Source organism: Cucurbita pepo, chromosome 8, assembly GCF_057944985.1.
Source record: "Cucurbita pepo subsp. pepo isolate OVF chromosome 8, ASM5794498v1, whole genome shotgun sequence".
Lineage (NCBI taxonomy): Eukaryota > Viridiplantae > Streptophyta > Magnoliopsida > Cucurbitales > Cucurbitaceae > Cucurbita > Cucurbita pepo.
Genome location: NC_141805.1, coordinates 10,592,575 through 10,609,973, shown reverse-complemented (window position 1 = coordinate 10,609,973; position 17,399 = coordinate 10,592,575). Strand labels below are relative to the sequence as shown.

Here is a 17,399-nt window from a genome sequence, read left to right as displayed (position 1 = left end):
TTGATGTCCTATGTTATTTACAAAAGCAAGAATTTTGCATTTTGTACGAGAAGCAATTTTGTTTGTTTGATCGAAAGAAAACAATAGAACGGTAACCGTCTTTGTTAATAGGAATTGTCCTTTTTGGACTTTCACTTTGAGACTTACTCTTAAGGTTTTAAAAGGTGTCGGCTAGGAAGAGATTTCTACACCTTTAGTACTCTTTCCAATCGATATGGGATCTTACCGGAACAATGCATCCTTTTGCTACTATCCGAGCCGGGCCCATAGAGCCTCATAATTTATTTATAGCAAATCCAAATTCAGACTAGGAATATAAATTCATCTACAAGGCGATGCATTACTCTGTCAAAGCCCCCATTAGTACAACAGTGCCAGATAAATGGGCAACAAATTTGACTGAAGTTCCCTAATTACTGCGCACAGATTGGCCATCCAGATAAGAAATTGCAACGGCAGCATGAAGAGCAGATCCAACTGGAAGAACTTTCTCATCTAGCACAATGTATGGCGAGTGCAGTTGAATCCCAGATTTCATCGATTCATTCTTCGCTCCGATCATGAAGAACGCAGCAGGCATCTTCTGAGCGTAGAAGCTGAAGTCCTCGGCTGCCATAAACATCGGAAGAAGACGCACATTTGATTCCCCTCCGAGCAAATGTTCTCCCACCTTCTTTGCGTGGCTGTACAATGCTTCATCGTTGACGGTCGCAGGGTACGCCCTCGACTTTTCTTCCATGAAGTCGACGGTGGCATTGCACTGATGCACAGCTGATTGAAACTCTATGACCTGGTGGGATCATCCCCGTAAGCCAACACAGTTTCTTGCATCATAATTCCTAAACTCACTCATTCTTTTTCCTTTTTATTGTTCAATGTCGATGAAAAGTCCATTGATTCATGAAGAACTCAATTCTATTTACGAACTTAAGTGGGAGGGTACCTCTTTAATTCTTTGCTGGAGGTAGGACAATCCTTCCACAGTCATGCTTCGGAACGTACCACCAAAGGTTACAGTTTCCGGGATCACGTTTCCTGCTTGACCACCCTTAACGAACCCCACGGTGATCACCTACCAAAAACGAAGATGGTTACTCTTCAATTTCAAAATGTTCCAAGAAGTCATCCTAAATTGCTAGCTAACAGTAGAGAACAACATTACACAATGAGTATTGGTTACTTTTAATCTACTTTTAGAGTTACGAGAACCATTGTTGATTATCGAAAAGTTATTAAATCTTTTTAATTGGTAAGATCACCCTAAAAAACTCTTATTAAACTGTAAGAGCCCAAGTCCACCGCTAGTAGATATTGTCCTCTTCGGGCTTTCCTTTGCTAAGGAAAGGTTTTCACACTCTTATAAAAAATGTTTCGTTCCTCTTTCCACCGATGTGAGATCTCACAATCCACCCCCCTTCGGGCCCCAACGTCCTCGCTGGCACACCATCCGGTGTCTGGCTCTGATACTAACAACTCAAGCCCACCGCTAGCAGATATTGTCCTCCTTGGACTTTCCCCTCGGAGAGCTTTCCACACCCTTATAAAGAATGCTTCGTTCCCCTCTCCAACGGGGTGGGATCTCACTTAAAAAAAGCAATTTTAGTCATCAATAACCACTTGGGAAGACACATCTCAAGCTAAGCATACACTTAATTCCCAACCTACTTGTGTAGTTTTTTGACAGTCGACTGTTTCTCAACCATTTCACAATACATAACTTCAAGATTATAATCTATTCCAAGTTCATCATTCATCAACGAAATATAACAAAGATAAGATTACCCTGGATTCAAGAGGATCTGTTTCTCGAGAAATTATGTGTTGGAGAGAGATGATAGCCAATGACATAGCAAGAACAGGATCTTTAGCTTTATGAGGCATGGCAGCATGACCACCACTTCCTTGAATAGTAGCCAAAAACCTACCACTACCAGCCATAAACGGACCAGCCCTTGAACCAATTGTCCCTATTGGCAAATCTGGTGCAACATGTAACCCAAATATGCCTTGGAACTTGTCCAGAGCACCCTCTTTTAACATATGGTAAGCTCCTGCAGCTCCCTCTTCCCCAGGTTGGAAGACAAGCTTCACTGTGCCCTTTCACAATATTCAAACACATTCCAAAATGAATCATATCAATCCAAGAAACAGAAAGAGAATGAATGTATATTACTACCTTGAGCTCATTTCTTCTCTGTTGAAGTAACTTAGCAGCTCCAAGAAGCATGGTGACATGAACATCATGGCCACAGGCGTGCATTTTGCCATCGTTCTTGCTCTTATGCTCCCATTCAACCATTTCCTATACAACATGTGATATTGCTACAACCATGTTCAGATTTCAGACTTGAAAACAAAGGAATTCATCAATGTTTTCATCTAGTTAGAAAGAATCGAAAACCTAATTTTAATCCCAATTTCAAGTGGAAGAAATTAGGGTTCGTTCCAGTTCTCAATCCCGAGATTCAAGGCAGATTCGAAAAAGTGTTATCGATATTAACGGAGAGAAACCTGGATTGGTAGAGCATCCATATCGGCCCTAAGAGCGAACCATGGCTGCGCACCTGATCCAATGGAGGCGACGATTCCGGTCTTAGCGATGGGCCAAGTGAAATTAATCCCAAGAGATTCGAGCTCTGTTCGGATGAATTCACTCGTCTCGAATTCCTGGAACGAGAGCTCTGGATTCTCGTGCAGCTTCCTCCGCGACCTAACCAACCAATCAAAAAACTCCGGAGTTCTTGCCGATTCCAAAAGCTCCGAAGTTAGATGATCCAACTCCAATGGCGGCTCGGTTTCCTTCCCCGATGATACACAGAATGACAATAATACGAAAAATAACGCCCAGAGAAACATTCGTTCCATGAGAGAGAAGCGCCGGTTCTTCCTGCAATCAAATCGGCTATTGATTTCGCATAATCGATGAAAAAATCGCACCAAATTTCAACTATTTCTTTTTTGAAGATATTCTAAACCAGAAAAATTATTCGTTGTATATTCATTGTGTTCGTTGGAATTCATTTAATTTAATATCCTGACGCAACATCTGACATCTTTTTCAGAAAATTAATAGCCAAAAAAAAAAAAAAAAGTACTGTTCATTATTGCTACAAATGACATTTGGTCATTATCATATCAATTTTTTTCTTCGTTGAAAAACATTTACGATGATTTCAGAAAATTTGTTAATTTTTGGAGCAAAGTTTGATCATAAAAATTTGAACATTCTTCTGTACAAAATCCTGACAACAAAAAAGCTCTTCAATGGTTGAAAATTACTCAAAGAACACACCATCTTCAACATGATCCAGTTCCAGATGGGCTGGGGAAACAAGCAAAAATAAGAACGAAAAAGAATTCAAAGCGTTTCTTTTTCTACAGAAATCTTACAAAACATGGGCAGTCTTCTATTTCACAATATATATATCTACTGGGATTGGATTGGATTGGCAGCCGCCTTGAGAGCTTTTGAGCAGCGGGCTGCTGCAACTTTGTAGCAGCTCTCGTTGTTGCCATGGTTATGTTATTATTTGTACTTCCTTGAACTTAGACCACCCTCGCCTTTAACCTCCATCAGCCTAGACTTCATGCCATTGCCTTGCACCAGGGAATCTGCAAGTTCTCTAGAGGGTCGTGCTTGTTCCCACAGCCGTGTCGGGCTGGCAGTGACTTTCATTGAACCGAGCCTCGACCCGGATAAGATTTGGTCTCGGAGGTTCTTCGATGAATTGTATCCTTGATATTGATCTCCATAAGCTAGTTTCTCCAGAACTGAGCTTCTTTCCCAATCTAAAACATGATGATGATGATGATGATCCCCTGAAATTGGAAGGTTTTCAGCTTGGTTTCCTCCCCATTCCTCTCCCTCGGAAATGCTTCTTTGTAAGGATGTGCTTTTTCTCGAACCCTTCTTAGATGTCGATTTTCTCGCCTTGTGTTCATCGTCGATCGAAGGCCTCCTTGAATCAAGAGGAATGCCAGAAGAATGAATCCAGTCATAGCTTTTGTTGTTGTCCATGTTTAATTCTATTGAGTGAAGATCACTCTCAGCCAAATCTTCTTCACATTCTACTCCATCTACAACTTCCCCTTCTTCCTTTTCCTCGCTTTGAAACGAATGAACCCCGTTTTTGTTTCGGTATGCTGCAAATTTCACTTCGTTTGAGTCCTTCGATCCGAACTCTTTTTCTTTAGCTCTTTTGATACCCAAGAACGCTTCGAGTTGATTCCTCAGTTTATCGACTGCAGCGTTTTTGTCGTCGAGATCGGTATCTATATGAGCTTGTTCGTCACGCAGCACAGCAGCTATTCGCTTCATTTCTCTTTCTTTATTGACATTCTCACAAAGTTTAGCAGATTCTTTCTGCATTTCCTCGACTTTTAGCTTTTCATCCCCGACATCGTTTGCTAAGTCATCACATACTTGCTCCATAATTTCCCTTGCTCTCTTTTCAGTCTCGAGTTCTTTGACTACTTTCAGAAGTGTTGACTTTGCCTCGGCAAGTTCTCGTCCAAGCTTCTTGTTCAAGCTCTCGAACCTTCTTCGAAGTTTCCTTTCGACTTCGAGCTCTCCAGCCACAGATTCAATAGCTGCCTCCACAACTTCTTGCTCCTTGCTCTTCCATGCTTCCTTCTCTTCAGCAAAGCACCTCATCAGATAGCTTATGTCATTCTGCTCATATCTTTGCTCTTGGACAAGCTGATTGACCTGCAATCGAGCCCTCTCTAGCTCAGCGTGTAAGGCCGAGATTAAGGACATACTCGTGGAGGGACGATCTTCATGTCCCCAAACACGGTTAATGATTTTGAGAAGCTCCTTAGAAGTTGTCAACGCATTACTAACATCCTTCAGCCGTGTCCTAACACCGACATTCGATGCAATCGGAGTTTGGATCCTCGATCTTGTCTCAATCTATATGACAAACATCAAACTATCATACATGAACTCGCCTTTTCGCCATTGGTATAAAACGAATCCGATGAGAATCTTAATGGATCACTAGGAATTGTCATACAAGATATCAAACAAAAAGATGTACGAATAAAGCACCTAATACACAGCATACCTCCATCAAGCTAGCATTGCTCACAGAATCAAGAACTCCAACGCCATGATCAGCAAGCTTTAGCCTCTGAGACATGGACGGAGTTCTTCGACAGCGACTGCCTGTTCCGGAGCGATCCGCTCTCTACAAAAGTACAAACCAGAATCCTGAAGAACATATATGATAGATACAAATACAATTTCCATATCTAAATCCAACAGATCACAGGAAAGGAACAATATAATGTTAGATCATATTGAGTAGGAAAAGCCTTTCATCTAAGCCCCACATGTCCATCTCCTCCATTAATTTGTATCCCAAGACCAAAGAATTGAATCAAATAGAAACAGTTCTCTCAAACAACAAACAGAGTTCTACATATTTAATGCAGAAAATCAGATCAACCAAACAAAAGTAAAGAACCCAATTGAGAAAAGAGGGAAAAGAGCAGAAACCCACCTCGGAAACAGGGCTATGCGATGGATCGGAGAGATGGGGAGGCAAAGAACCAGAATGAACAGACCGTGTCGTTTTCTCTCTGCCCTTCATTTCCTTTCTTGATTTCCTTTCCTCCAAGGCCAGACCCTCCTTCACCCTTGTCGATGGCAACTCATTCATCTCCCACAGCGTCGCCGCCAGCTTCCTCGCTGACACCGGAGCTTGCTTGGACCGGCCACTGGCGCACTGATGAAGCTCGTAATTGGGGGACTCAGTGGAACGAAATGCAGAAGCAGGGGATCTCGATCGTGAGGTCATAAGCCCCCATGAAGGCAATGGAGTTGAGGATCCAGCCCTTTTACCCACCAGAATGGCTCGCTTAAACCTGTAATTTTGAAGAATTGAAGATGAGGAAGAAGCGGATGAGGAACAGCCTCGTTTTCTGATTTTCCCTGGAATCAATTCCGCTGCGAGATTCTGCCTTGGCATCGTCAGCTAGAACGGCAAGATCTGTAATATGATCAAACAAGCGAGAATCAGACACAGATTACCCTAAAATCCTCCTTAGCTCGATCACTTGAATGAAAAAGCAAAACAGTTCATAAAATCAATTGAAAAAAAGCATAGAAACAATTAATCTTTTCTTTTCTTTTTCTTTTCCATATCAACTTTTTCGCTTCACTGTACCCTTTCAAATCATAGCAGAGCCACAATCCAGAGCAAAGCTAACATGGGTTGATGTATGAACACTGAAATACGAAGTTTAAAAGAAATCCCACGAAGAAACTGCGAGAATTATAGAAGAAGGAAGCAATTAAAATAGAGCGTAATACAGACTGTAAGCTAGAAGAAGAAGAACAAGATAAAGGAGACCATAGGGTAAAATGAAGGCTGAACGGAGAGGGATGAGTGGAATCCCCTGCGGTCGGGACCAGGTACGCTCGAGAACGTGGCGTAATTGATTAGGGTAGCAACCAAAAAAAAAAACATTGAATTTAAAAATGTCTTTCAATGAAACGGCGTCGTCTCTGTATTTCGGATTCCGTGGTTAAAAAAATGGGGAATTTCAAAAGAAGGGAATTGTTTAAAAAAAGATTTGAGAAAGCAAAAGGAATGGATATTGTATATACTAAATTATTATATATACGTCGTGATTACGTGACATTCAAGATGGGTTAGAGAGGAAAACAAAGTAGGGTTTGAAAACCTCTCCTAGCATTACGTAACAGGTCAGAGCGAACAATATCAGCTAGTGGTGAGCTTAAACAATTGTAAATGGTATAGAGTCAGACATCAGGCGGTGTGCCGGTGAATCATTCTTTATAACGAGTCAAAGTAAACAATATATGTTATCGGTGGGTTTAGGCTATTATTAATTACCAATTATTTTTTGATTGGAGAGTAGATAGAAAATGAGAACAATGGAGTCTTCAAAATCTTAATTTTTTTAAAAAAAAAATTAAATGCGTATTGATAATTCTGCGTTATAAAAGAAAAAAAAAAACTAACAATTCATAGACATTTGTACGTGTTCTTAACACCAAACGAAACGCGACACGTAATTTACTATGTCATATTTTGTGTTCACCTAAGTCCAATGTATGGACTATTAACCCGTGAACCGCTCTTGGTTTGGTTCAATAGTACTTAGGTTCGTATTTAAACGATAATAATAATAATTGAATGTTTTTTTTAGAAAAATTTTGGCGGGGAGATAATGACATGTTTGGAAGGCAAAATCACCGACCAATTAAATGTGGTTTGGAGAGAAAATCTGTGACCGTATAGATTGTCTTACTAGGAAACACACCCCACCCCATTGTCCACTTTTTTTCTTTCTTTTCTGTCTTTTTTATTTTGTTAAAAACCAATTTTATTCTCAATATTTTTTTACGGTTTACCTCATGTTTTAACCCTAAATAAATAGTTATTATTATTTTTTATTTTATTTTGTTAACATTTTTTAATATATTAAAAATCAAAGCCAGAAAAGTCTACAATATTATTCACTCTTGACATGGATCCTCGTTACTATGTATCTATAGTTGTCCTTACTTCACCCATAATCTTCATCTTGTCGTCGATGTGAAACTTTAGTTACATTTTCCGATCTCACTGAATAAACAAAAATATAGAAATTCAGCTGCGGCTAGCATGCTAAGATCAACCCAATATATGTTCTTGCTATAGGAGCATGTACAATTACAGGGGATTCGTTCAGTATCAGTAGTTCAGTTCGTAAACTCTTGTTGAGTCTTTGTTTACTCGTTGGGGATAAGTTAATTCACCCTTACTGTCACTAGAACCGTACATGAGATTTTCACCTCATATAGCTCCTCGTTCAATTCTTTTGAAGTCTTTGATCTTTTTCCTCGTTCGAGAAGTTCCTGTTTAATTTGGAATCCTAACCCTTCAAGGTTATGGCTAGTGATGTTCGCCATAATGTTTTAAATACGAATTTAAATTGACATTAATGGAATGATTATGATTAATGAAATAAAAAATAGAGTTGGGTTTTGGGGATAATAAGTGGTCTAATGATAATTGCAGGTGGTGTAGGCAATAATTAAGGACACTTCAATGCCATGCAACTTCCTTCTATTTCTCATTAATTTACCATTTTTTTTAAATAAAAATTACTTTTTTTTTCCCCAAAATTCATTATTATATTCTTTCAAATCGCAAAATCTTGTGAGTCAAAATTTAGTACCCACGCCATGTTTCAACCAGCAGTGAAATCATCATGGTAACTTGTTAGGTTTTGTAGGTTTTCAAGGTAAAAGTAAAAAGGATAAACAAAACTTACTAAAGAAATTACCGTTCACTATTTCATCGTTGCCGTTAAAATCATTTCGGAGTAGAGTTGATTTAACATTTACATCGAAACATGATATAAAGCCTCTGTTAGCTTTTTCTATTTACATATCGAGTATGCCAATAGATAATGATGTTACAATTTATGTACCAGTTCCGATAATTTACTCACCATAATTTTAAAATTATTAACAGTTTAGTAAAAATTTGTAGTTAAGAATTAATTAATTTTTTTAAAAGTAGATTAATAAATTAATTAGGGACCCTATATATATATACTTCACATTTACTCGGGTGTTTCATTATTATATATATATATATATATATATATAATAAGAATAAATGAGACACTCAAGTATATGAGAAGTATATGAATGAACCAAAACAACATCGAACAGGGAACAATTTTGAAGATAAGACAACTAAAAAAGACTTTAAAAAAAATTGAAAGTCATTGTTTATACTAACAAAGTGTATATTTCTACTGATGGTAGATTTTTTTTTTAATTTAAGAACGTGGCTTAAAAATTATTCAACCACTTACCTTACCTTTCTAGTTGGTGACTACTCAATTATTTATAGCCCATAAAAATTTAATATAAATAAAGGAACAAAAAAACCAAATAAGTGTAAATAACTAAATAAGGGCATTTAATTGTACTATCCTAAAATCAATATAAATTTCAAATTTTCTCACTTAAATGCCAACCCAAGTCAATTAATGCATAAAAATAGTCTCACACCAATAAATATATTATTTTTTTATTTTATTTATAAGACTATGATACTACTTATTAAGGACAATGGAGCGTTCGTGAATCACTATTTATACACATGTCTATTACTTCAAATGAATTAGATAGTCTAAAAAAAAAATATTGAGCTATCTTCTAGTTCATAGTATTTAATAAGATTTACAAAATATATATGAATCTAAAAAAAAACTTGAGAAAATAATTATTATTGAAAATAATGGCACGAGTCTATGTAGCCTTTTTTAGCTAGCCTTGACCAAACTCATTAAAGAAATAGTCCCTAAATTGTTAGTTGTTTCATGCGTCATAAAAATTTAATGCTATAAAATAGGAAATATATAATTAAAAAAAAATAGAATTTTGATGGATTTTTAACTATATAGGCTTCAAATAAGTCACACCCATTAAAAATAATTTTCTTTTAAAAAAAAATAATAATAACTTTACCTTTTTTTCTTTTTTCTTTTTAAAGTTATTTATTTATTTGAAAGAGGAGCAACTTCATCAAGAAAAGCGGCGTGGGCTTCATGGACCAAAACTATAGTTTTTTTTTGCTATATTATATTCAACAGCCAGTCGGGAAAGGAAGCGCGCCCACATTTATATATATATAATCAATTTCTAAAAATAATATATTTTTTTTAATAATTTGGCTTGCTTTTTGAAGATATATTTAAAATTAGATTAAAAAAAAAAGGGAAAATTATACGTATAAATAGTATTTATAAATTTAATTTTAATGGAGGGAACCCACGTTTTTTTTTAAAATTTATTTTTATTTTACTTGAATAGTCTCTAATTTGACGTAATTGTCTATTTAATCCATAATTAAAAAAATCATTTCTAATTTTATTGTAAAAGAGACATGAGATTAAAATCTAAAAATTTGGTTGGATAACTACTTAATTTTTTTAAAATTAATTTTATATAGTTTTTTTTTTTGTTTTATTATCTAAAATTTAGATTATTTTTTAAAACTAAAAACAAAAAAAAGTAGTTTTCAAAATTTTGTTGTTGTTTTTGAAATTTGACTAAAAATTCAAATATATGTATTTTTAAAATAATAATAATAATAATAAAAATTTCAAGAACCAAATTTCCAATGATTGAGAGTGGCTCATACTCTCAAGGTGGGCCAGCCCTTCTTTTCCATTAATCTTTCCATTTGTGTCCACCTCTCCTCTAAATCTTTCAACCAAGAAATTATAGAAAATATGATTATTTTGACTTCTTTCCTTTTAAAATATAAATTATTAATTTGACTTATTTGGTCTATTTATATTTGAGAATATATATATATATATAAAAATTTAAACGTACTCTACTATGAATAATTTTATGTTGGATGACTTCCTAAGAATTTTCTTAAATGTACGTTAGTAAAGGCAAAATATGTTTAAAAGATTTGTATTCGTTTAAGAGACTAATGTTCGCTCTTGAGAAGCTAGGGATAGATTATGTGATGCCAAAGTCAACGGGTGCTAATTTTGGATTTGGTATCCTATATAATAATTTAAAAAAAAAATTATTAACTAAAATAAAAATTATAATTTTATTTGTAGATGAATCCAAAATTAGAGATGTATTAAAGGATATAAAATGATAGAGAGGCGGGCAGATTCCAAATGAAGACCGAACTCCGACAATCTTTTATGCTCGTCCGCACATGGCAGTTGGCGCATAAAATCCAAACTCCACACAACTTCACTCTCTGCAACAATGGCGTCTCCATCCACTTCCCTCTCTCTTTTCCTCTTCCTTTTCCTCCATTTCTCTTCTTCCTTCTCCAAAACTTCCTCTCTCTTCTATTCTTCCCTCCTCCTCCGCCCTCAAAATCCCCCAATCGATTCCCTCCGCCACTACCGCACCGCCTTCTTCACTCAGATCCTCGACCACTTCAACTTCAATCCTCAAAGCTACCAATCCTTCCAGCAGAGGTATCTCATCAACGACACCTATTGGGGCGGCGCTGCTGAGAACGCTCCGATCTTTGTCTACACCGGCAACGAAGGTAATATCGAATGGTTCGCACAGAATACCGGTTTCATTCTCGAATCCGCTCCAAAATTCCGCGCGCTCGTCGTGTTCATCGAGGTGAGAGTTTGATTTTGCCCTAATTTATTCGCTCTTCTTAAAATCTGTTTCGATTTGCTGTTCGATTTATCTGGATATGTATGAATTCGCGAAGGAGTATGAAATTGATTGTTGTTGTGGTGTTGCAGCATAGGTTTTACGGGAAATCGATTCCGTTTGGGGGAGATGAAGATGTGGCTAATAGGAATTCGAGTACGCTTGGATTCTTAAGCTCCACGCAGGCGCTGGCCGATTATGCAACTCTGATAACTGATTTGAAGAGGAATTTGACGGCGATTGATTCGCCGGTTGTGGTGTTTGGAGGTTCCTATGGAGGAAGTAAGTCACTCGCTACTCTTCAACTTTCAATTTCTTGATTTCTTCGTCGCCATTTCTTTTATGCTTAATTTCTATTTCTTGTTGTTAAAGGTTTTAGGAGATGGTTTGGTTAGAATTAAAGAAAAAAATAGGGTTGGTATTGGTTCACTGTCCTATTTGATCATAATATTTTTTTAAAATTTGTGTTTATTTTACTATTTCTCTACCATTGTTCTTATATTTCTTAAAGAAAATTATTATTGGTGTTAAAATTATTTATACTTTAGGAAGGCCTGTAATGGGGTATGGACCGGAATGGGTCCCCGGACCCCACAACTCGGCCCTATGCACGTTCTATTGCTATTCTGTCTACAAAATTTCCCACCATTCTTTTTTATTGGGATTTGAGCGCCCCCGGAAATTCAAAATTGGAATTATTTCCTTTTAATGGCTTCACGAATCTATCATTTCAATTACTTATTTTAAGTAATTCATAATTTAAAATGTTAATTTCTCTCATCATCTTCATTTAAATACTAAATTTGTTGAGAATCTCCCTTGAAAACTATCTTAAATACAAATTTAGGCTACAAGAAAAGATTTATGTACTATTTATTGGATTGGGATTTTTTTTTCAAACTATTTATTTGAATATTGTACTTTTTATTATGTTGTCGGAGGATGAAAGTCCTACATCTGCTAATTTAGGGAATGATCATGAGTTTATAATCAAATAATACTATCTCCATTGGTACGAGACTTTTTGGTGAAACCCAAAGCAAAGTGATGAGAGCTTATGCTCAAAGTGGACAATATAATACCATTGTGGAGAGTTGTATTCATCTACATAATATCAGAGTCATGTCCTAAACTTAGTCATGTTAATATATCGGTAATTTCTCAAATGTCTGACAAAGGACTCCAAAAGAAAAGAAGTCGAGCCTCCTCGAAGGCATAGTAAAAAAATGACTAAGACTCCAAAAAGAAAAAGGAGTCGAGCCTCGATTAAGGGGAGAGTTTGTCAATGTCAACCCCTCAATGCCTAATCTAGTTCCTATTAAGTTTTTGGTCCATCTGATTCTTCCACATGCTTTAGAATACAAATATTGGTCCATCATCTTGTGTTTGAGTGATGGGAGACGTGCCTTCGTTACGGTGAATCAATTGATATATCTAGAACAAGGTGTTCGTCTAACTAATTCATGATTATTGATGTCGCAACATTGAAGAGACATCATTGACGTTTTCTAATCCCAAATTTGAAGTAGAATTACAAAGCCAACAATGTTGCGAACATCTAGTCTTGTTACATTGCAAAGTTATCAATGCAACCATCCAAGCACACTCCATCCTAAGATTATAGTTCGGTGTCTTTGACCACATAAATATTGATAACTTTATATATTTTGTATTTATTTTTTGTTTACGTAGATTTATATAATCTAGAGTAGTGATTATGATAAAATAATAATGGTTTTTGGTGGGTAATGAATGCAGTGCTGGCAGCATGGTTTAGATTGAAATACCCCCACGTCGCCATTGGAGCTGTAGCATCATCGGCTCCCATTCTCCAATTTGAAAACATTACTTCACCTTATTCCTTCAACAATATCATCACCCAAGATTTCAAGGTCTCTCTCTCTCTCTCTCTTTTACTTTACTTTTTTAATTGTTTTTTTTAACTTAATTTTATAAAGTCGTCCATAGTAATAAAAGAAGATAAAAATGAAATCAAAGAACGAAACATGAAACGTGATCCTTTAATAATATAATATCACATGGAGGATAATCTTTGAAGATGTAAGCAAGGACAACCTCACATGCCTTGTGTCTTTGTTTAAAGCAATCAAATTAACAAGAAGATTACGACACACAAAACAATAATAAACAACAACAATGACCACTTTATAAATTTTATAATTTTATAATTTATTTTTTACAGAGTGAGAGTCAGAATTGTTACAGAGTGATTAAGGGGTCGTGGCAGAAGATTGACATGGTTGCAAACCAACCAGGAGGGCCCCAGTTGCTTCGCAAATCTTTCAAATTTTGCAAGTTAGTCCTTTCCTTTTCCCTCTCTTTTCAATTCTACCTCGATACTAATATAATTTGCAAAAATGATTCAAATTAATCCAGACCGGCAGACTCCCAATCGATTCAAAATTGGCTCTACACTGCCATTTTGTACACGGCAATGACCGATTATCCCACGCCATCTAACTTTTTAAACCCGTTGCCTGCTTACCCGGTAAAACAGGTCAGATAATTCCTTTATTTCACTATTTTTTAAAATTCTGAATAAATAATGTAATTTTAAATATGACCGAATAAGTTGTGGGGATGGGATGGTGCAGATGTGCAAGGCGATTGACGATCCCACGACTGGGAACGACACGTTTGCAAAGTTGTACGGTGCAGCTAACGTCTACTATAACTACACTGGGACTGCCACGTGTTTTGATCTGGACGATGATTCGGATCCTCATGATCTTGGAGATTGGACTTGGCAGGTATTTCTAAATTCTAAATTTAAAAAAAAAAAACGTAAAAGTTTAGATTAATTTTCAGTGATTTGGTTTCAGAAGACAAGCCCTAATAGCTTAGCTTCCAAAATTATTGGAAAGAATTGGATAATCCAAATATGTGTTAAATTGAAAATGTAGGCTTGTACGGAGTTAATATTGCCAACAGGGGCTAACACAGAAGATAGCATATTTCCAGCTTCAACATGGCACTATGCAGATCGAGTCAATTACTGCAAAAGTTTATTTGACGCGGAGCCTCGCCGTTTTTGGATCACCACACACTTTGGCGGCTTTGTAATTTCTCTCTTCTTTCTTCTTTCAATCTTTCAATCTTTCCATCTATCATTTTAGCTTGAATTTTGAGTCATTATCAATATATGATGCAGAATATTGAGAGAGTTTTGAAGAGGTTTGGAAGCAACATAATTTTCTTCAATGGATTGAGAGATCCTTGGAGTGGTGGAGGGTAATTTCTCTCTTCATATTCATATCACCTTCCCTTTTATTTGGTTCATATTTTGAATATGCTTGTTTTCATGCTTCCTTCAGGGTGCTGAAAAACATATCCTCAAGTATAATAGCTATTGTGGCAAAAGAAGGTTAGGCCCCTAAACTTCTAATGTTTTTATTTTAATTATTAAAATGTTGCATTGTTAAGAACAAACCCAAACAATTTAGATTGGTAAATGTAACAGGAGCTCATCATGTAGACTTGAGATTCTCAGATCCCAATGATCCAAAATGGGTGAAAGATGTGAGAAAGCAGGAACTCAACATCATTCAGGATTGGCTTTCCCAGTATTACCTGGACTTGGCCCAATATTAAGCTCATTGGGCCTATTACACTGGTAACCTTCTAATACCAAAAGACGAGCAATTTGATATAGTATTTAGTATCCATCCATTTTGACATGAACAGACTGTATTGGATAGCAAACTTGGTGGAGAAGCATCAGCTATTGCACTTGATTTGGAAGGAGAAATTTAAACTAATGTGCCTTCAATAACCCGCTCCAGGTAAATAAAAATACTCTTGCTTGGTGTTTTTTTTTTTTTTTTTTTTTTTTTTTCACCATCCCTTATTCCCAACAAGTTGTTATTATTACAATTATTTATGTTTTTAAATTTGGATTATTCTTTTTCTTGTATTTTTAGTACATGATAATTGTATTTTTTTATAATACACAGAGATAGACTTGATGGTGAGGGTGCTAGGTTATACCCAAATGTCATAGTGCACTGATGGATCAATATTATCAATGACTTAATTACGTTTCTGGCCCCTAACTTAACGTAGAACTTTCTGTGAAATAGTAAGAGTGTGCACGAATTGAATTGAGTTCGAGTTGAGGAAATCATTTGGACCAATCCGAAAATTTGGACCAGTTGAATGGGTAACTCAAGCAACTTAAATAGAGTTCACCACCCGATTGATGAGATTCTTTGATTTTACAAGATTCCTATAAAAGTCATTTGAGTAATTATCTTTTTTCAAGAAAAAAAAAAAAAAGAAGGGTTCAGAATTAACAACAGAATTTTTTTTTTTCTAGAAAAGGGTGTCATGAAGCACCCATACTCGAGTCAAATCACTTTTAATTTGTTAAGGACGCATTTGGTCAACTATTTGAATCCCATTTTAAGGCTACTTTTTGTATTGCAATCATTAGGTATGTATCATTCTTTTAATCAAATCTAAAACTATAAGATTTTGTTCTTTACATTCATCATTCAAAATACCCTTCCCAACATCTTCTCTCTTGTCATCACCATTTTTTATAATAGTTTAAGTTACTGTTAGCAAATATCGCGGTTTTGACTTGTAATATATTACCGTTGGTCTCATAATTTTAATAATCAACTATTACTATAATCCCTAGAATTTATTCCACAAATATTTTGATATTTCTATTAGTTATATTGGATATTTTGAAATGATTTGTTCTCCCCGACTTAACGTAATATGAAGGTATCTATAGTAGAATGAACAACCACTAAATGAAACAACTATTAATACACAAATTAATTAAATTTCACGAAACTGAAAGAATTGCTTTTATGAAAGTGACTTTCAAGTAGTTATCAATTTTATCACTCTTCATATCCTTCTCCCAAGTTAGGCCAAAGATTAAGACAACCTCTCTTTGCTTCTTCTTCGTGGCATCTTACCCTATAAACCCTTTATTATCTTCCACTACATTGGTCTCGTTCCAAACGATCTCGTCGTATTCATCACAACATTTTGTTGATTAAATATACAACCAAGACTTAGGTTAAATTACATTATTTAAATTTGGTCATGTAGTTCATTAAAGATTTGAACCTGATTTTTATTTGGTTTATTCTAAATATATAAGAGGTGAAAATTACATAAATCAAATAATATATATTAAATTTTTATTCTAAATATATTGAGAATTAACAAAAGAGGAAAAAAAGTGCAAAATCAATTGGGCACATGCAATGGGTCCCGCTTTCCTTACTCTCCTTTAATTATCAGAATGGGTCCCGCTTCATCACAACCCCACATCATAAACACTTACAAATCCACTGTTCACCACGTGTCACAAACCCAATAGCCCATTCCCCACTAATTTTGACTAACAAAAATACTTTATTTATTTATTATTATTATTATTATTATTACATTTTTTTTAAGGAAATTTAGCACAAATATTTTTGAAGGGTAGAGCTCATTTGATAGACGATATCGGTGTTTGCTCGAACCTCGGATCACGTTTGAGAAAAATATTTTTGAAAACGTGAGTGAGGAACCGTTGAAAACAGTTTTAAAGAAATCGATGTTATAAACTAAAAGCGAATAAGCAACAATAACTCTGATAACATATAACCCGAGTAGGAAGAATTAACAATTAGTCACATCTCCTTATAGTACAATTTGATTCATTTTAGCCAGGATGAGTGTAGACATGATTATGGTAACGGAGCATACACCCCATATTGACATAACAAGAATAGTAAAGACCTATCTAATATGAAAGCAAGTAAAAGAAGTATGAAACGGGCATACGACCATGGATAATACGTTTTGGACAAACATGACCGAGACCTTCGACAATTTAGATTAATTTAAACATGTTTATTATTATATTAATTGACTCAACTCACTCAAAAAGCATCATATAAGAACCTAATTATTTTAATTTGAATGAAATAAAAACCATTATTTGTTGTAAATTTTATATTCCAAATGTTTGATTAGTGGAATCATCATTGGATCTTGATTCATTACCCTTAGCCCACAACTAATCTGCCTTTGACTTCTTACATTCAATTCATACAAACCTCTAAACCCTAATTTTTTTTAATTTCAAAACCCTAATTTCCTTACTATCAAATGGGTTTCCAAGAATCCATCTCCATGAAGAAATATGTCAGTATTTTATAAATAAAAAAGAACAATAATTTATGTT

General features: G+C 35.4%; 3 protein-coding genes across 6 annotated transcripts; 1 reads left to right on the top strand and 2 right to left on the bottom strand.

Moving 5' to 3' along the window:
* Window positions 1-222: 222 nt before the first annotated feature.
* On the bottom strand, window positions 223-2,945 carry LOC111799695 (IAA-amino acid hydrolase ILR1-like 3). The gene is made up of 5 exons (XM_023683139.2): window positions 2,512-2,945; window positions 2,177-2,302; window positions 1,783-2,097; window positions 944-1,072; window positions 223-790 (listed from the first exon to the last, which is right to left on the bottom strand). Exons 1-5 carry the CDS (start codon window positions 2,863-2,865, stop codon window positions 410-412), a joined length of 1,305 nt encoding a protein of 434 aa, XP_023538907.2. The 5' UTR covers window positions 2,866-2,945; the 3' UTR covers window positions 223-409.
* Window positions 2,946-3,243: 298 nt separating this feature from the next.
* On the bottom strand, window positions 3,244-6,342 carry LOC111800383 (golgin family A protein). Its single transcript, XM_023684047.2, has 4 exons — window positions 6,171-6,342; window positions 5,505-5,993; window positions 5,067-5,189; window positions 3,244-4,912 (listed from the first exon to the last, which is right to left on the bottom strand). The coding sequence occupies exons 2-4, from the start codon at window positions 5,970-5,972 to the stop codon at window positions 3,527-3,529; spliced, it is 1,977 nt and encodes a 658-aa protein (XP_023539815.2). The 5' UTR covers window positions 5,973-5,993; window positions 6,171-6,342; the 3' UTR covers window positions 3,244-3,526.
* Window positions 6,343-10,668: 4,326 nt separating this feature from the next.
* Window positions 10,669-15,286, top strand: LOC111799772 (uncharacterized). Of its 4 annotated transcripts, none has more exons than XR_015422302.1 (12): window positions 10,669-11,146; window positions 11,275-11,464; window positions 12,941-13,074; window positions 13,386-13,498; window positions 13,580-13,700; window positions 13,798-13,953; window positions 14,107-14,262; window positions 14,355-14,434; window positions 14,518-14,567; window positions 14,664-14,816; window positions 14,888-14,985; window positions 15,157-15,286. XR_015422302.1 is itself a non-coding variant. In XM_023683250.2 (11 exons), the coding sequence occupies exons 1-10, from the start codon at window positions 10,772-10,774 to the stop codon at window positions 14,792-14,794; spliced, it is 1,506 nt and encodes a 501-aa protein (XP_023539018.2). In that variant the 5' UTR covers window positions 10,669-10,771; the 3' UTR covers window positions 14,795-14,816; window positions 14,902-15,056. The 4 variants fall into 4 exon arrangements, 2 of the variants coding, with proteins under 2 accessions (XP_023539018.2, XP_023539019.2); XR_002815890.2 differs by having other exon boundaries at window positions 14,902-14,985; window positions 15,157-15,284; XM_023683250.2 differs by lacking the exon at window positions 15,157-15,286 and having other exon boundaries at window positions 14,902-15,056.
* The last annotated feature ends 2,113 nt before the right edge of the window (window positions 15,287-17,399 follow it).

Excerpts from the sequence above, each read along its gene's own strand:
- LOC111799695 (XM_023683139.2), bottom strand. The coding sequence starts at position 2,865 with ATGGAACGAATGTTTCTCTGGGCGTTATTTTTCGTATTATTGTCATTC. Across the intron at positions 2,303-2,511 it reads TGGATGCTCTACCAATCCAG|GAAATGGTTGAATGGGAGCA; the intron begins GTTTCTCTCCGT and ends CATGTTGTATAG. Across the intron at positions 1,073-1,782 it reads CAGATCCTCTTGAATCCAGG|GTGATCACCGTGGGGTTCGT; the intron begins GTAATCTTATCT and ends CGTTTTTGGTAG.
- LOC111800383 (XM_023684047.2), bottom strand. The coding sequence starts at position 5,972 with ATGCCAAGGCAGAATCTCGCAGCGGAATTGATTCCAGGGAAAATCAGA. Across the intron at positions 5,190-5,504 it reads CGCATAGCCCTGTTTCCGAG|AGAGCGGATCGCTCCGGAAC; the intron begins GTGGGTTTCTGC and ends GTACTTTTGTAG. Across the intron at positions 4,913-5,066 it reads GCAATGCTAGCTTGATGGAG|ATTGAGACAAGATCGAGGAT; the intron begins GTATGCTGTGTA and ends TTTGTCATATAG.
- LOC111799772 (XM_023683250.2), top strand. The coding sequence starts at position 10,772 with ATGGCGTCTCCATCCACTTCCCTCTCTCTTTTCCTCTTCCTTTTCCTC. Across the intron at positions 11,147-11,274 it reads CGCTCGTCGTGTTCATCGAG|CATAGGTTTTACGGGAAATC; the intron begins GTGAGAGTTTGA and ends GTGGTGTTGCAG. Across the intron at positions 13,075-13,385 it reads TCATCACCCAAGATTTCAAG|AGTGAGAGTCAGAATTGTTA; the intron begins GTCTCTCTCTCT and ends TATTTTTTACAG.